Source organism: Chanodichthys erythropterus, chromosome 15 (genome assembly GCF_024489055.1).
Source record: "Chanodichthys erythropterus isolate Z2021 chromosome 15, ASM2448905v1, whole genome shotgun sequence".
Lineage (NCBI taxonomy): Eukaryota > Metazoa > Chordata > Actinopteri > Cypriniformes > Xenocyprididae > Chanodichthys > Chanodichthys erythropterus.
In genome coordinates, this window is record NC_090235.1 from 41,703,324 (window position 1) to 41,722,037 (window position 18,714).

The 18,714-nt window shown below is 37.0% G+C and overlaps 1 protein-coding gene across 2 annotated transcripts in view; it reads left to right on the top strand.

The window, feature by feature from the left end:
* The first annotated feature begins 4,576 nt into the window (after nucleotides 1–4,576).
* The window catches only part of dis3l2 (DIS3 like 3'-5' exoribonuclease 2), a 101,925-nt gene continuing 87,787 nt past the window's right edge, over nucleotides 4,577–18,714 (top strand). Inside the window, exons 1-5 of one of the 2 annotated variants that reach the window (XM_067361728.1) lie at nucleotides 4,577–4,664; nucleotides 6,276–6,398; nucleotides 8,080–8,216; nucleotides 9,610–9,663; nucleotides 9,916–10,017. In XM_067361728.1, the coding sequence (XP_067217829.1) occupies nucleotides 6,281–6,398; nucleotides 8,080–8,216; nucleotides 9,610–9,663; nucleotides 9,916–10,017 (411 nt within the window). In that variant the 5' untranslated portion in view covers nucleotides 4,577–4,664; nucleotides 6,276–6,280. Of the gene's footprint in view, nucleotides 4,665–6,275; nucleotides 6,945–8,079; nucleotides 8,217–9,609; nucleotides 9,664–9,915; nucleotides 10,018–18,714 lie in introns of both variants that reach the window. The other variant, XM_067361727.1, reaches the window with a different exon arrangement.

The window sequence follows — 18,714 nt, forward strand, 5'->3', positions numbered from 1 at the left end:
CATGCCAAATATTACATTTTCATATGTTAATTCAGGTAAATCTTCAAATTTAGGATGTAATCAGTAATGCAAACCCTCCCAGAATGCAAGGGCAATTTTATGATCATAAAACAGATATTCTGTTGTTTCAATCTGATCAACACAAAAAGAGCAACTGTTAACATCAAGACCAAATCGACATCTCAAAAATTCTCTGCAAGGATATACTCCATTAAGAATAAGTGTATTTCCTTTGCTTTTGGTGCAACTGGAAATTTAAGATATTTTGTTCTTAAAATCTTAACTTCAACACTGGAAAAGTTTTGAAAGTTTTGGTTATGTAATATATAATTCCTTACCAAACACTATACAAATAAATGTGAATGTAGTGTGTTTTTCGTATTTGATGCTAAGCATATCTCTTTATGTCCAGGAAATTAAGTACACAGAGATTGTGTTTTGTCTAGGAACTTCCCAGTGTAAATTCAATTAATTAAATGTTACAAATAATTTGGACGTAAAACGTAAAATGTTGCACATTTTATTGTTACAGAGACTACAGAGATTAGCATACCTCCTAATCTTGCAAAAGAAGCTCCAAAATCATGCACTCATTTAGTGTTTCCCATTAAGTAAACAAAATTCTCAAAATATTGGAACATTTTCGCCAATCTCCAGAAATATGTCATGTAGAAAATTGGCCATGTGCAAAGACAGCAAGTACGGTCATCAAAGGCTGCTAGTGGACACTACTGAGTCTCAATTTTGTAGTCTCTTCTCCATTAAAACACATATTTACATCCTCATGTTAGATATTGGGCCTAACTCATTCTTTATGTTTACCTATAATCAATTCCATATCTTAATAAAAAGGATCATCTCCATCAGAGACTTCATGGTATGCTCTACAGCAAAGTGGAGAGAAATCAGTAGTTTATTTTTCAACAAATATGACTGAAATCATGATTTTGTAAAAACTGTCAGCATTTTTTTTTTTTTTTAAGAAAAAAGTATTCTATTAATAAAAACATTGTGAGCAGTGTATTAAAATATTAGTTTCTTAGAAATGTAGAAAAGTGCGCTCATCATAGAAGTGACGTGGTCGCAGTGTGCATTTTTTTCCAGGCGCAGCTAGATGAAAAATCGTAACTTTTCAAGACAAACTTTAGGGGCTGTTCACATGTCGTGTCTAAAAACACATGGAAAGCTCCTTTCTTCTTCTTTCCAAAGCTCTCCCATGGCATCTGTCGTTGCTATTCAACCATGAACTGTGCTCTCCATGATGATGAGGAAGTTTTAGCAAAGGATAAATTGATTTCTAGCCCTTGCATTAGCTCTACTAGTTATTTATGGAGATGAGAAATAAAAACCTGCCCTGTACAGCTATGATCAGCTGTTCGACTGAGGACAAGTTTACACTACAGGACTTTAAACATCGGCAGATCACTGTGCTGTTCAGACTACATGATTTGCTGTAGAGTCTTTAAGTCGTTGTGGTGTTCACACTATGTGACACTACGTAAATTATCTGCAACAGGGGGCTACACACTCACAACAACTCTGTCACCCAATGACTTTATTTGAAAATGGACATTGGGAAGAAATTAGATAAAATTTTAAATTAAAATTAAATGAACCGTTTCACACATAAGTTTAAACTATTCTGGCTGACCTCCCAGAGTTAGGGCCACCTTTAGAAAGTTTCCTTTATTGTTTCCATGATGATGCGTCATGATTGTCACATAACACACTGCGGCCACACTGTATGACAGATGTATCGCTTTTCTCACCATGTCATCAACTATCTGATATTCTGATTCTCATATATTTGCAAGTGAGTGTTTTGTCATTTAAAAACCTACATCATGATCTTGATCTTAATCTATAACGCAAAATGGGCGCCGACTTGTTTGTTTGCGCTTTAGTTCAGTGAGTCCTGTCAGTCGGATTTATAGGCTACAGCACGTGAATTCATCCATTTGTACCAAAATACATGTGGTCGGTGAACTGGGAGAAGAATAGAGTGAGCTTTATAGTTATTTACACAATGTGTTTCTGATATGAATAAACATCGGCAAATTATAGGATATTTGAATGGATTGTTATTGCTGCTTCCATAGACATCAGTTTATATTTCATCGGCTGTTGCGTCGCGACACATGACACCACAGGATATCGAGATGGCTGACTGCTCCAGATATTTAGCATGCTAGATATTTGTCTGATGTCAGTGAGGTGTCGCCGAAGCATCAGTGAGGTGTCGGTGAAGCGTCAGCGAGCCTCTTTGATGTGTCGTTGAGTAGTTCACACATAAAGATTGGCAAGCACTGATCACCTGCTGATTTTCCCCCTGATCACAGCCCGACCTGTCGGCCAGCTTGTTAACTTGCAAATCAGGCTTAAAATCCTGTAGCGTAAACATGGCATGAGCTTTCGATGTTGTTACGAACCAACGATTGGTTGGTTCTTGTCACATGACCTGCAGTGCGCTTGCGGCATTTTGAAAAGTTTAAACATTTTCATCTCGCTGCACCTGGAAAAAGCAAGCATGCAAAATACGAGACGTGAACGGCCCCTTAAGGCGGGTGCACACTATTTAATTTTGGCCACGATTCGCTAGTTTGACATGTTCTCCGACAGCCGATTAATGACCATTGCGATCAAATGTTACCTCCAAAGAAATTCTGGAGGCATCATAAGATTTGGCGCACAATCCTGTAGTGTGACTTCTCCTACGACAAACATCAAATTGTCTTTGTTTTTCACGATAAGCCGTGATCAAAATTAACGCTGGAGATTGCTTTGTTGGCCACCATTTCTGTCCCACGTGTAATGCAGCTCACTGTCACCGAATGTGTGTGGGTTGATGATGTAAAACTCTGGACAAGTTTTCAACTGCACGTCCGTTTTTAACATGTCTTGACTGTTGTACAGTCTGACATATAGGACAGCTGAGATCCCACAGTGTGACATGAGGATCATGTTCGTACAGTCTGACAAGCAAAAATCATAAAGGACTATTATAAATCACACAGTGTGCACCCAGCTTTATACATGCAGTCTCTAAACATCCCAAAATTCAACACTGCAGAAATCACTTATGAGTTATTTTTGTAGCAGTTTAATCCACAATGATGTGACAAAAAAATGCTGTTTGAGTGTATGGTTGTTTTGGTTGTTTTCTGGAAATTCAAATGCAATATGATTGGAACATTTACAAATTGCATGGCAATATGACATATAATAGCCTAGCTAATATTACAGTAGACCTAATTCTTTAGGGATGATCCAACTTCTATCCATTGTTGCAATATAAGGCATCACTGACGACTCATTCGTTGATTCATGTTCATTCAGCATGAGGCATTTTGTTCATTTCTGCACCATTAGTGCTCTTGTGCCCCTCAGTCACTTTTACAACCCATTCCACTTACATCACTTATTCTATCCATCTTGAAACCGAAGCAGTTTTTCCGTTTTTCTCTATTTTTGGGGGGCTTCTTACGTGCATTAGAATGATCGTCTGATGACGGCCGCTGTCTTGAGCCTTTGGCGCTCGTGTCCAGCTCTCGCGGCTCTTTCGCTGCGCGCGACTTGTTCAGCACTCGCGCGTCTTCTGTTCCATTCCTCACTGGTCTCGTGCTTCTGATCTCAGTTTTTGTGGACTGCAGTTAAAAAATAAGTTAAAGATTTCGTCAGAGACAATATTAACATTTAACCAAAGAAACAGTTCATTAATTTGCTTTAAATGTAACCAAAGCTGTCATGCAATCAAAAAAAAAAAAAAACCCAAATATTTAGGCTATAGCTCTTTGCGTAGGCTATACAAAGAAGGATAATAACAAACCTGCCACTTTAGTTATGTTTGCCTAAATTTGCAGCAACTTTCTTTACCAACATAATGTGCATAAAAAAACACAAACCTTGTACTGGACTGTGGTGACTGGTTTTGCGTAAAGTGAAAGACTGACCATGAACAGTCCGCAGATGAGTGTGTAAATCATATCCATCCCAGCAACTTAATGCAAACGGTCTGGACCACACTTGCCGGCGCTCCTCTCAGTGTTTTATAATCCAGCTATGACGTCATGATGATTTAAATAATAGTGTCATTTCCTTTTAATGCTTTGATGCCAATAGCTCCTTTTCTATCTTTAGCTTAATTTTTTGTTTTTTTTTAAATTCTCACCAAACAAACACATACATACAAATAAGCAAACAAACAAAGCAAACAAATATATCCCGCACTCTACTCAAACTTGCATCATCATAAAAAATATTTATTGGCGATGTTTTTGTCTCTTAACCTGAGTCAGCCTGAGGAAGTTTGAGAAGTGTGCGGGATTTTTTTTTTTTTTTTTTTTTCATCTTATATTGGACTTGTTTTCTGTATTATTTAATTAAAATAAAATTACTATACAATGACTTACATAAAAAAAAAAAAAAAAAAAAAAAAAAAAAAACTTTGACTAGTTAGATTATATTTGGATCAGTATTTACAAATAACAAAGAATGCTTCTGATTTACGACTAAATTGGACACTTAGAGCATGTGAGTGCAACAAAACTACAGTTCCCATGATGCAACGACAGCGCTTTATTTATAGGACCCGGAAGAGGTGTGCAGTTGCTGTTGTTTTGTTCAGTGAAATTTAGCGACCTATATAGACAGAGCAGATATAGACGGTGAGTTGTTGTTTATGTATGTTTATTTATGTAGTTGTCCATTGGGACACAGGTGTATTTTATTGAAAGATACTGAGGATACGAGTATCAAGTAGCTGATTAGCTCGTTGTAAAGGAATTGTGTGCTTGGCACACTGTTATATGAGTAAATCTTTTCTTTAATAACCTATGGTTTAAACTAAATTCTTTTAGTATTTAAAACACATTAAGTCATGAGTTCTTTTCTCTGGGTTTTTTCCCCAAATGGAAGCTTTTAAGTTTATGACATTACGATTGAGTTCATGGCATGATTCAGGCTTATAAGCATGTGAAAGCCTGTGAAAGTTACTAAAAATTATAATATCACACAGTCAACGCCGAACTAAGATCCTTTTTCTGTCAAGAAGACATGACAAATATGAACTATGTGAGGGTGTTTCTTCAACTACGAGCATTTATGTCCTGGTGTTGATTTTTATTTTAAACGTTTGCTGCTTTGTAGAGATTTTATTACAATTAACGTTATCCCAAGCCCAGAGTTTAAATCTTAAAATTAATTATTAATCTACATTTTTTAAAGCTGTGACGATCTAATTAAACAGTGAAATAATCACAAACTTTCAATATTGTGTAAATTTTATGTCCAATTTGACATAATGTACTTTTTTTTTCTTTTTTTTTCTTTTTTTGTTTTGTTGCAGTTTTGTTCTCCAAGAATTTGTGAACCTGTTTACTCAGTGGACCACAGAGTCAGTAAAGAAAGAGCATTCTTGAGATAAAATATGAGACACAACCAAGATGTAATTTTCAGAAAATTTTCCAAATATATAATAATATAGTTGTGTGAATTAAATTATATCAGCTGTAGCAAAATGGAGTTCCATTTCATTAAAAAGTTTATACAGAAGTTAAGTTTTAAACTATAAAAACAGTTCTTTAAAAACAGTTGTTTTGTCCATCTTCAAAGCCTTCATCAGACACTTCATCAAACACTTTGATTCCAGTTTGTTGCCATTTTAGTGCAATTTTGGGTTACACTTTATTTTAAGGTGTCCTTTTACAGTGTAATTATACATTTAAGTACAGAGTAATATTAAGTACATGTACTTACTGTAGGGTTAGGTATGGTTTAGGTTTGTTCCATGTAATTATGCATAATTTATGGTTGTTACTATAGTAACTACATGTAACATGTCTAACAAGGACACTAAAATAAAGTGTTACCCACTTTTGCTCATGGGATATTGCTTAATTTCATTTTTATTTCATTTTCATTACAGAAGTTATCATTAACAAAAATTGTTGGTTGCAAAAATGACAGAATTTTGCTGTGATACCTGCATTTTCCCTGTTAGACATTGAACTAAAAATTATTGAGAGCGTAAAGGTTTTAAAGGACTGTATTAATTTAAGTCCACAGGGCCAAAAGTGCTCATAGTTGTAGAAACGCATATAAACAGTCTTTCCCTTCTTTTTTCTGAAACATCATGTCAGTCGTTCAATAATTTTTTTTTTTTTATAAGACATAGTGAGTCAAATGTTGATTATATTTGTTACTTATTGATATGTAAAGACAAAAGCTGCTCTATTCTGTTAACCTGATGTAACCACTGATGTGTTTATTCTTTGCAGAGGTTATGGCGTCTTCTCCTAAAGTAAAAAGAACCACTAAACCTAGAGATGAGAAAGTTGCACAAAATCTTCCCAGATCCCAGAAGGATGCATATGCCAGACTTCTGAATCAGCATCAGAATGGCAAGTTTCGTTCTTTCTTGCAAGAGTTTGCAAAGCAGCAGGTGGAGGAGAACATGAGGACCCCAGTTAGCAGCTCTGTGAATGATATAAACAGGAGAAAAAAAGGCAATTCAGAATCATCTTATTCTGGTGATAGCTTATCCTCTCAGCAAAGTAGACAAATGGCTGACACTTCTAACTATTTGCACATGGACAAAAAAATCCATCAGGCAGCTTGCACTGAAGTCCAGGGCATGAAGCCTGGCATGCTGGAAAAGCATGCCAAAACGGTGTTACATAATGCTGCTGCACCCAAAAATGTACCCTCAAAACAGGAGAGAAGTGAAAAAGACATCAAAGGGAGCACAAATCTAGTGGGATCTGAGGAAGGTGATGCTCAACAGTTGAGCGGTTCATGTGGGGAGGAAAAAGCAAAGAAAAAATCAAAGAAGAGGAGATCAAAAAAAAATGTGGAGAAAAAAGACAAGGGTGCATGTGGTCCTGAAGTTGACACCATTGTTGCTGGGAAGTCACCAAATAAAAATGGCAAAGCTCCTCAAGCTCAAGGTATTTCGTGAAATGAAGAGCCAGTCTCTTAAAACAAAGCCTTATTTATGTCATATATACATTCAATTTATTTGATTTAGTTTGTCAATGGCTTCATGTTGACTTTATAGTAAGTCCCAAATCAAAGAATCATTTTTTTATTTGCATTAAAGGGATAATCCAAAAATGAAAATTCATAATTTACTCACCTTCATGTTGTTCCAAAACTGTTTTACTTTTTCCCCCTAAGAAGTTATTCTGAGATTTTTTTCATTTTTTTTTTTTCATTTTGCTCATACAATTGAAGTCAGTGTTCACCACTGTCAAAAACAACATTTTCCAAAATGTCTTCTTTTGTGTTCTGTAAAAAAAAAGGAATGCATACAGGTTTGGAGTAACATGAGGGTTAGTAAATAACAGAAATTTCATTTTTGGGTTTTAAAGACACGTGAAATCACTTGACTTTAGATGTTGAAAAACTTTAGATGTTGAAAAAGTATTTTGTTCAGGAGTATCCTACCCATCTGCTGCCCTCTTTTGTTGGAGATCTGTCCATTGAAAATGGAAGAGGGGTGTCAAATTAAATTGAAATTTCTGAAATTTCTGTCTGATTATTTGCCATGTAAGATCACTGAGCATATGATCATAAACAATTGTAATAGACTGAATTCGAAATGCAAATCATGGAGTAACTTCACCCTGTCAATGTATGTGATTGTGTCTTTTGTCTTTACTGGATTTTTTGTGAAAAGTATGTATTCATGTGTCGCTTCAAAACATAGATTCAACGAACTGACTGTTCTTCCTTCGCTTACTTATGTTGTTAGTCATCAGTATTTTTAATGTTTTGCTGAAAAAAGAGACTGTAAATTTCAAATGCATATCCTATATCTGTAAAGTAAACTAATCTGTTTTACTTTATAGATTAGTTTACTTTACAGATATAGGATACGCATTTGAAAATTACATCTTTTGAATCTACACATGAACACATGGCTTCAAAGCTAATAGATGAGGAATAGTCAAACAATCCATGGTGACCTAAAAAAAAAACATTGTGTGACATGTATGAACAGATTTAGTTTTATTACAAATCTAAATGAACATCACAGCCATTTTTTGCATGTGAGATACAATTTCATCTTTGTTTTCACAGTGTCAAAAGAAAGTTTACGTCAAAATGACAAAGATAAAAACACTAATGATTTTAGAGGCTCCCAGAAGCAACTGTTCGAGCAGTACATGTCCACTGAGGATGTTTCTGCAGGCCTAAAGAGAGGAGAACTCATTCAGGTGAATTTAGTACATGCAAACTTATGCATCTGGGTAGTTCACTTGACAAGTCCTGCATGCTTTACTTAATCTAAATTATGTATTTTTTCCTTTTTTTTTATTTCATACATAATTTGTATAATATAAACAATTTATATTATAATAACATTTATTGTATTTTTTATTAATTACTCACCCTAATTGAGAGAATATGTGGAATATTTCTACTTTTTAAAATGAATTTGTGAAACATTTTGTTCTTAACAAAAAATGGTGAAAAAAAAAATAGTCCCTATAGTTTTAAAGGTTTAGTTCACCCAAAAATGAAAATTGTCATTTAATACTCACCCTCATGTTGTTCTACACCCGTAAGACCTTCATTCATCTTTGTAACACAAATTAAGATATTTTTGATGAAATCCAATGGCTCTGTGAGGCCTCTATTGCCAGCATATTAATTTATGCTTTCAGTGCCCAGAAAGGTACTAAAAACATATTTAAAACACTTCATGTGAGTACAGTGGTTCTACCTTAATATTATAAATGGACGAGAATACTTTTTTTGTTTTTCTATCTGAATAAAGGCACAAAAAAAAAAAAAAAAAAAATCAGTGGTTCAGAGCACCAAAGTCATGTGATTTCAGCAGTTTGGTAGTTTGACACACAATCCAAATCACTGATTCAAAACAAAAGCTTTGAAGCAGTGTTTTGAAATCGGCTATCACTAGATATTGTTGAATAGTCGCTATTTAGTTTTTTTGGGGGCACAAAAATGATTCATGCTTTATAATATTAAGGTAGAAACACTGTACTCACGTGAACTGTTTAAAATATGTTTTTAGTACCTTTCTGGGCACTGAAAGTGTAAATTAACTTGCTGGCAATGGAAGCCTCACTGAGCCATCAGATTTCAATAAAAGTATCTTAATTTATGTTGCGAAGATGAACGAAGGTCTTACAGGTGTAGAGCGACATGAGGGTGAGTAATAAATGACATTATTTTCATATTTGGATGAACTAAATTGGAAGAACAAATTGTTCCTACAATGAAAATAAATTCATGAATTAAAAGCACAAATTAGTTCTGTTAATGCTATTTTTTTTTAAATGAAGTTCATCCTTAGTGGGCTTACAAGCAACAATAGGGAACAATATGATATTTCCTTTTTTATTTGTAAACAGATTAAATATCTTTTCAGTAGTGCTTTAAACTTTTTTTAAAATTTGATTATCAATTTTGTCTTTTGTCTTTTCCGTCACTATTTCCGTCTTTTAAATAATTCAAAATTAAAATAACAAGTGGATTTATATCGTACATGCACTTATTACACATTCCTAAAGAGTAAAATCTCAAAATGGAAAACTATTTAAACAGTCATCATATTTAAAATATTTAAATGTCATTCTCTTTAAGGGATTACTGAGAATAAACCCTAAGAAGTACAAGGAAGCTTTTGTCCCATCTCCTGTGAGTATTTTTTTTAATAACCTTTACACATATTACATATACAGTATACCTTGAAGTTGAACATATTAAACATTAATATTAAAACATTATACATATATTAAACATAAATGAATGCTGGAATAAAAATGATTCTCATTCAAAATTAACTGACCAAATCTAATTGAATAGTAGTAGGTGTTGTTTCTGATTACGTGTAACTCTTTTGTGAGGTTAGTTGCAGTTTTAAAGTTGCTTTTTTTTTTTTTTTTGCAGGATGGGTCAGCCGATATCTTTCTGGATGGGATTGCAGCTCGTAACAGGGCTCTCAATGGAGATGTTGTTGTGGTGAAAGTTCTCCCCCCTGAACAGTGGAAGGTACTTTATCATAATGTACATATCATATATACAGCTGTGATTCCAGTTCTCATGGATCCGTGGTAATGAATAATAATTAATTGGTCTTGGTCCTGTATTATTCTCTTTATATATGCTGCCTGTGGGTGTGATCTGCCAAAAATTTTATGTGTCTTATCATTGCTATGCTGACGACATCCAGCTGTATCTACCTCTGAGTTGTAGCGATGATGCCAATATCTTATATTATATGCCAATAATATAATTTTAAGGGTCTGGAGGAAATAAAGGCATGGATGGCTGCAAGCTTTTTGCAGCTTAATGACTATAAATCAGAAGTGGTCATTTTTGGCAATGAAAGACTCGCCAACCAGCTCTCTGTAAAATTAGGCCCTTTATCTAAGAACTTAAACACCCAAGTTAGGAATCTTGGGGTAATTTTTGATTCTGAGTTAAAGTTTGACAAACAAGTTGGGGCCGTTGTTAAAAGCAGCTTTTATTAACTGAGAAGCATTGCTAAATTAAAGAGAATTTTGTCCTTCAGAGACATGGAGACTGTGATTCATGCTTTTATTTCATCCAGATTGGACTATTGTAATTCACTTTATATGGGGCTGTCAAAGAACCTGCTTTCTCGGCTGCAACTGGTACAGAATGTTGCGGCCAGATTGTTGACTGGTACCAGGAAATGGTCCAGCATTTCCCCGGTGCTGGCTTCACTGCACTGGCTTCCGGTTGAGTACAGAATTCAATATAAAGTCTTGACAATCGTTTTCAAGGGTCTGCACGGTTTGGCTCCTGTGTATATTTCTTCTCTGTTAAATCAGCATTGTGCCTCTAGACCGTTAAGATCCTCTCAGAGTTTGCTTTTCATTGTTCCTAGAGCACGGATGAAAACCAAAGGAGATTGTGCTTTCTCGGTGGCAGCTCCACGGTTGTAGAATAGTCTCCCACTGCACATTAGATCCTGTGACTCACTAGTTTGTTTTAAATCAATGTTGAAGTCGCACCTCTATTATGTGGCTTTTAGCTGCCCTTAGTTTCCGGAACTCTGGCTGTGATGATTACTGTGGTACCGTGTCTGTTTAAACGTCTGCGCACATACACATTCGAATGCGCATACCTATAGACTAAACATGTAAATGAACGGCAAAAACAACTGAAGTGATTCAATCAAAGACTTACTTTAGCTTGATAATAACTTTTTCCTAGAGCTGCTGTAAAGCCAAAATAATCTGTCCATTAATTTAATTTTCCTATTATCAGTGTAAACCGCTTTGAAACTATCCATATTGTAAAAACAGCTATATAAATGAAGATGACTTGACTGTGCCCAAAAGTATTGGAAGTGAAAAATTTTGTTTCGTAAAGTTTGTTGGTGCATTATTTGTAGATTATTTTTTCACATGTTTCTATGGTATACTGAAAACAATGCTAAGCATTTGTGATGCTATCTGGGAAAACCTGTCGGATGTCGTGATGGAACATTTTCAGTAGTCAAAAAATTGTCAAATGTATTTTTTTTTTGTCAAAATTGGGTTTTCATTAAATTATCATTCTATAACATATTGTCTATCATCTCTGAAAATATTGTAGCAAAATTTGCCTGTTAAGTGCAGAAAAATAGCGTATTATAGTGGCAAGGCTGTCTTTCTCTAACATTACTGTTTAAGAACACACCGCCAGGGAGGTAAAAAAAAAAAAAAAAAAAGGCCATAGCTTTCCCTCTCTAAACACTACAAAGACAGTTCACCTATCAAAACAAACACATAACATCTAGAATGAAGGTGTTTTAATACAAATTTCCCTCCATTCCTGTATAAACTACGGCACGCAAAGATTTTTTTTTGTAATACATCCTTATCATGAGAAGGCGGAGTACAAAAGAACAACAGAGCTATAATAAACACACATGCTCTAATTATGTTTATTAGAGGTTGAATTCAAATCAAATACTGCCAAACTGCCCATACTACTTCTGAATAGGATGTCTACTTCATAAAATATATGACAATATGGAAATATATGGCTCAGATCACTCAAATAAATGGAGGCGCCTTTAAATGGTCAGAAAAGAAGCTTGGGTGTCATCTAGTGAAAAAGTTTGGTACTGCGCCAAAACAAAATATTACTGAAAGCAAATTTTTGAAATATTTAGGGCCAGAGCACCGATGGTGTGAGGACCCTATTGGAATTGCTCCGTTTATTAGGGCCCAAGCGAAAATTCGCGCAGGGCCCTCTTGTTCTTCTAAGGATTATTAGGGCCCAAGCGAATTAAGCGCGCAGGGCCCTCTTGTTCTTCTAAGGATTAATATAGCTGCGAGCAGCGATGGCGGGCCCAAGCCCGGTGGCACCGCCACCCCGGTGGCTTCAGGGCAACTGTGCACAGCGGGCAATAGGCACTTAAAACGGTTAAACATCAAAGGACTATGTCAAATTCACTCCACATTTACTGCACTACAAGGTGCCGCTATAGACCCCTTCCTCCCTGCCCATTTTCAAAGGATTACATGTGCCAAGTTTTAACATTATTCTGATGAATTTTGAAGCAAATCAGGTAAAAATAAGAGGGTGATCTCAATGTATGCTGAAAGTGACACATTTTCTGCTTCCAGTTGGTGGCGCTATGACTTTGAATCACAATAGTCAAATCCATGTGATCAGCCTTGTACAACGAAGACTAAGCCAAAGTTTCATCAAAATCAATTAATGTATGCAGAAGTTATAACACTTTGTTTCCCTTTTCTTGCCATAAATTCGTTGCCTCGCCACGGCCAAACCGTTTGAGATATCCAAAATCCGTTTGCAATTAAACAACTTCAATGTGTTAGCAACAAGTTAAAAAGCTTGGTGTAAATTGGATAAACCCTGTAGGAGTAGTAGTATAAAATTCATAGCCTGTTTTTTCAAAAAATTAACATTCAAACCAAAATAGCTGACTTCCTGTTGGTCGGAGCTAATGAATGTAAATTAGAAAATTGTCCGGCTTGATGAGAATAATATGTGTACCGAGTTTGGTGACTGTAGGAAAAACTAACCCCCACTTTTGTCAAAAGGTGGCGCTACTGAGCCCCTCCACCACGCCCATTTCTATGGCTTTGTCCATGTCTACTGGTTGACAATATTGATGTGTGTGTCGAGTTTCATGCAATTTGAAGCATGTTAAGAGCCTCAAAAACACTCAAGAATATTATTACAGTTTGACCTGTTGCCATGGCAACAATATTTCAAATATCAAAAATCCTGTCATAGGTCTACATCTGCTGTGTATTGACATTACACTGATGAAGTTTGAAGCAAATCAGGTAAAAATAAGAGGGTGATCTCAAAGCATTTTAAAAGTGATACACTTCTTGCTGCCATTTGGTGGCGCTATAACTTTGACTCACAATAGTTACATCCATGTGATCAGACTACTACAACCAAAACACTCCTGAAGTTTCATAAACATCAATCAATGTATGCAGAAGTTATAACACATTTCCTGTTTCCCTTTTCTCGCCATAAATTCGTTGCCTCGCCACGGCCAAACCGTTTGAGATATCCAAAATCCGTTTGCAATTAAACAACTTCAATGTGTTCGCAACAAGTTAAAAAAAGCTTGGTGTAAATTGGATAAACCCTGTAGGAGTAGTAGTATAAAATTCATAGCCTGTTTTTCAAAAAATTAACATTCAAACCAAAATAGCTGACTTCCTGTTGGTCGGAGCTAATGAATGTAAATTAGAAAATTGTCCGGCTTGTTGATTATTATATTTGTACCGTTTTTGGTGTCTGTAGGAAAAACTAACCCCCACAATTTTGTCAAAAGGTGGCGCTACTGAGCCCCTCCACCACGCCCATTTCTATGGCTTTGTCCATGTGTACTGGTTGACAATATTGATGTGTGTGTCGAGTTTCATGCAATTTGAAGCATGTTAAGAGCCTCAAAAACACTCAAGAATATTATTACAGTTTGACCTGTTGCCATGGCAACAATATTTCAAATATCAAAAATCCTGTCATAGGTCTACATCTGCTGTGTATTGACATTACACTGATGAAGTTTGAAGCAAATCAAGTAAAAATAAGAGGGTGATCTCAAAACATTTCAAAAAGTGATACACTTCCTGCTGCCAGTTGGTGGCGCTATAACTTTGACTCACAATAGTCACATCCATGTGATCAGACTCCTATAACGAACACACTCGTGAAGTTTCATAAAGATCAATATATGTATTAAGACGTTATAACACATTTCCTGTTTCCTTTTTCTCGCCATAAATTCGTTGCCTCGCCACGGCCAAACCGTTCGAGATATCAAAAATCCCCTGGCAATTTTTAATCATCAGTGTCTTGACTTCATGCTGACCGAGTTTGGTGGCGATCGGATTAATCGTCTAGGAGGAGTATATCAAATTCCAGAGCATGCGTTTTTCAAACAACCCTTAATAGCTGACTTCCTGTTGGCGTGGCGATTAACTTAGAGCGCGAAAGTTGTTCGGCCCGATGAGGTCTATATGTGTACCGAGTTTCATACTAATACGTGCAAGCATGTTTAATATATGGACCAAATTTTCAGACTTTTTTCAAGGGGCGCTGTCGAGCCCCTGCCACGCCCGGGTACCAGCCTCTCCGGCGTCCTAATGGCCGCGGATTCCAATGTGTGTGCCAATTTTAAATTTTTTTTTAGCATTTTAAGCCCCCCAAAAACCCCCGGAATACGTAAAAAAAAAAAAAAAAAAAAAAAAATAATAATAATAATAATCCTTAGAAGAACAAGAGGGCCCTGCGCGCTTAATTCGCTTGGGCCCTAATAATCCTTAGAAGAACAAGAGGGCCCTGCGCGAATTTTCGCTTGGGCCCTAATAATCCTTAGAAGAACAAGAGGGCCCTGCGCGCTTAATTCGCTTGGGCCCTCTTGTTCTTCTAAGGATTATTAGGGCCCAAGCGAAAATTCGCGCAGGGCCCTCTTGTTCTTCTAAGGATTATTATTAGGGCCCAAGCGAAAATTCGCGCAGGGCCCTCTTGTTCTTCTAAGGATTATTAGGGCCCAAGCGAAAATTCGCGCAGGGCCCTCTTGTTCTTCTAAGGATTATTAGGGCCCAAGCGAATTAAGCGCGCAGGGCCCTCTTGTTCTTCTAAGGATTATTATTATTATTATTTTTTTTTTTTTTTTTTTTTTTTTTTTTTTTCCGTCTTCCGGGGCTTTTTGGGGGCCTTAACATGCTCAAAAACTCTTGAAAATTGGCACACACATTGGAATCCGCGGCCATTAGGACGCCGGAGAGGCTGGTACCCGGGCGTGGCAGGGGGGCTCGACAGCGCCCCCTTGAAAAAAGTCTGAAAATTTGGTCCATATATTAAACATGCTTGCACGTATTAGTATGAAACTCGGTACACATATAGACCTCATCGGGCCGAACAACTTTCGCGCTCTAAGTTAATCGCCACGCCAACAGGAAGTCAGCTATTAAGGGTTGTTTGAAAAACGCATGCTCTGGAATTTGATATACTCCTCCTAGACGATTAATCCGATCGCCACCAAACTCGGTCAGCATGAAGTCAAGACACTGATGATTAAAAATTGCCAGGGGATTTTTGATATCTCGAACGGTTTGGCCGTGGCGAGGCAACGAATTTATGGCGAGAAAAAGGAAACAGGAAATGTGTTATAACGTCTTAATACATATATTGATCTTTATGAAACTTCACGAGTGTGTTCGTTATAGGAGTCTGATCACATGGATGTGACTATTGTGAGTCAAAGTTATAGCGCCACCAACTGGCAGCAGGAAGTGTATCACTTTTTGAAATGTTTTGAGATCACCCTCTTATTTTTACCTGATTTGCTTCAAACTTCATCAGTGTAATGTCAATACACAGCAGATGTAGACCTATGACAGGATTTTTGATATTTGAAATATTGTTGCCATGGCAACAGGTCAAACTGTAATAATATTCTTGAGTGTTTTTGAGGCTCTTAACATGCTTCAAATTGCATGAAACTCGACACACACATCAATATTGTCAACCAGTAGACATGGACAAAGCCATAGAAATGGGCGTGGTGGAGGGGCTCAGTAGCGCCACCTTTGACAAAAGTGGGGGTTAGTATTTCCTACAGTCACCAAACTCGGTACACATATTATTCTCATCAAGCCGGACAATTTTCTAATTTACATTCATTAGCTCCGAACAACATGAAGTCAGCTATTTTGGTTTGAATGTTAATTTTTTGAAAAAACAGGCTATGAATTTTATACTACTACTCCTACAGGGTTTATCCAATTTACACCAAGCTTTTTTTAACTTGTTGCGAACACATTGAAGTTGTTTAATTGCAAACGGATTTTGGATATCTCAAACGGTTTGGCCGTGGCGAGGCAACGAATTTATGGCGAGAAAAGGGAAACAGGAAATGTGTTATAACTTCTGCATACATTGATTGATGTTTATGAAACTTCAGGAGTGTGTTGGTTGTAGTAGTCTGATCACATGGATGTAACTATTGTGAGTCAAAGTTATAGCGCCACCAAATGGCAGCAAGAAGTGTATCACTTTTAAAATGCTTTGAGATCACCCTCTTATTTTTACCTGATTTGCTTCAAACTTCATCAGTGTAATGTCAATACACAGCAGATGTAGACCTATGACAGGATTTTTGATATTTGAAATATTGTTGCCATGGCAACAGGTCAAACTGTAATAATATTCTTGAGTGTTTTTGAGGCTCTTAACATGCTTCAAATTGCATGAAACTCGACACACACATCAATATTGTCAACCAGTAGACATGGACAAAGCCATAGAAATGGGCGTGGTGGAGGGGCTCTGTAGCGCCACCTTTAGACAAAAGTGGGGGTTAGTTTTTCCTACAGTCACCAAACTCGGTACACATATTATTCTCATCAAGCCGGACAATTTTCTAATTTACATTCATTAGCTCCGACCAACAGGAAGTCAGCTATTTTGGTTTGAATGTTAATTTTTTGAAAAAACAGGCTATGAATTTTATACTACTACTCCTACAGGGTTTATCCAATTTACACCAAGCTTTTTTTAACTTGTTGCGAACACATTGAAGTTGTTTAATTGCAAACGGATTTTGGATATCTCAAACGGTTTGGCCGTGGCGAGGCAACGAATTTATGGCAAGAAAAGGGAAACAAAGTGTTATAACTTCTGCATACATTAATTGATTTTGATGAAACTTTGGCTTAGTCTTCGTTGTACAAGGCTGATCACATGGATTTGAGTATTGTGATTCAAAGTCATAGCGCCACCAACTGGAAGCAGAAAATGTGTCACTTTCAGCATACATTGAGATCACCCTCTTATTTTTACCTGATTTGCTTCAAAATTCATCAGAATAATGTTAAAACTTGGCACATGTAATCCTTTGAAAATGGGCAGGGAGGAGGGGCTCTATAGCGGCACCTTGTAGTGCAGTAAATGTGGAGTGAATTTGACATAGTCCTTTGATGTTTAACCGTTTTAAGTGCCTATTGCCCGCTGTGCACAGTTGCCCTGAAGCCACCGGGGTGGCGGTGCCACCGGGCTTGGGCCCGCCATCGCTGCTCGCAGCTATATTTAGGGCCCAAGCGAAAATTCGCGCAGGGCCCTCTTGTTCTTCTAAGGATTATTAGGGCCCAAGCGAAAATTCGCGCAGGGCCCTCTTGTTCTTCTAAGGATTATTATTATTTTTTTTTTTTTTTTTTTCCGTCTTCCGGGGCTTTTTGGGGGCCTTAACATGCTCAAAAACTCTTGAAAATTGGCACACACATTGGAATCCGCGGCCATTAGGACGCCGGAGAGGCTGGTACCCGGGCGTGGCAGGGGGGCTCGACAGCGCCCCCTTGAAAAAAGTCTGAAAATTTGGTCCATATATTAAACATGCTTGCACGTATTAGTATGAAACTCGGTACACATATAGACCTCATCGGGCCGAACAACTTTCGCGCTCTAAGTTAATCGCCACGCCAACAGGAAGTCAGCTATTAAGGGTTGTTTGAAAAACGCATGCTCTGGAATTTGATATACTCCTCCTAGACGATTAATCCGATCGCCACCAAACTCGGTCAGCATGAAGTCAAGACACTGATGATTAAAAATTGCCAGGGGATTTTTGATATCTCGAACGGTTTGGCCGTGGCGAGGCAACGAATTTATGGCGAGAAAAAGGAAACAGGAAATGTGTTATAACGTCTTAATACATATATTGATCTTTATGAAACTTCACGAGTGTGTTCGTTATAGGAGTCTGATCACATGGATGTGACTATTGTGAGTCAAAGTTATAGCGCCACCAACTGGCAGCAGGAAGTGTATCACTTTTTGAAATGTTTTGAGATCACCCTCTTATTTTTACCTGATTTGCTTCAAACTTCATCAGTGTAATGTCAATACACAGCAGATGTAGACCTATGACAGGATTTTTGATATTTGAAATATTGTTGCCATGGCAACAGGTCAAACTGTAATAATATTCTTGAGTGTTTTTGAGGCTCTTAACATGCTTCAAATTGCATGAAACTCGACACACACATCAATATTGTCAACCAGTAGACATGGACAAAGCCATAGAAATGGGCGTGGTGGAGGGGCTCAGTAGCGCCACCTTTTGACAAAAGTGGGGGGTTAGTTTTTCCTACAGTCACCAAACTCGGTACACATATTATTCTCATCAAGCCGGACAATTTTCTAATTTACATTCATTAGCTCCGACCAACAGGAAGT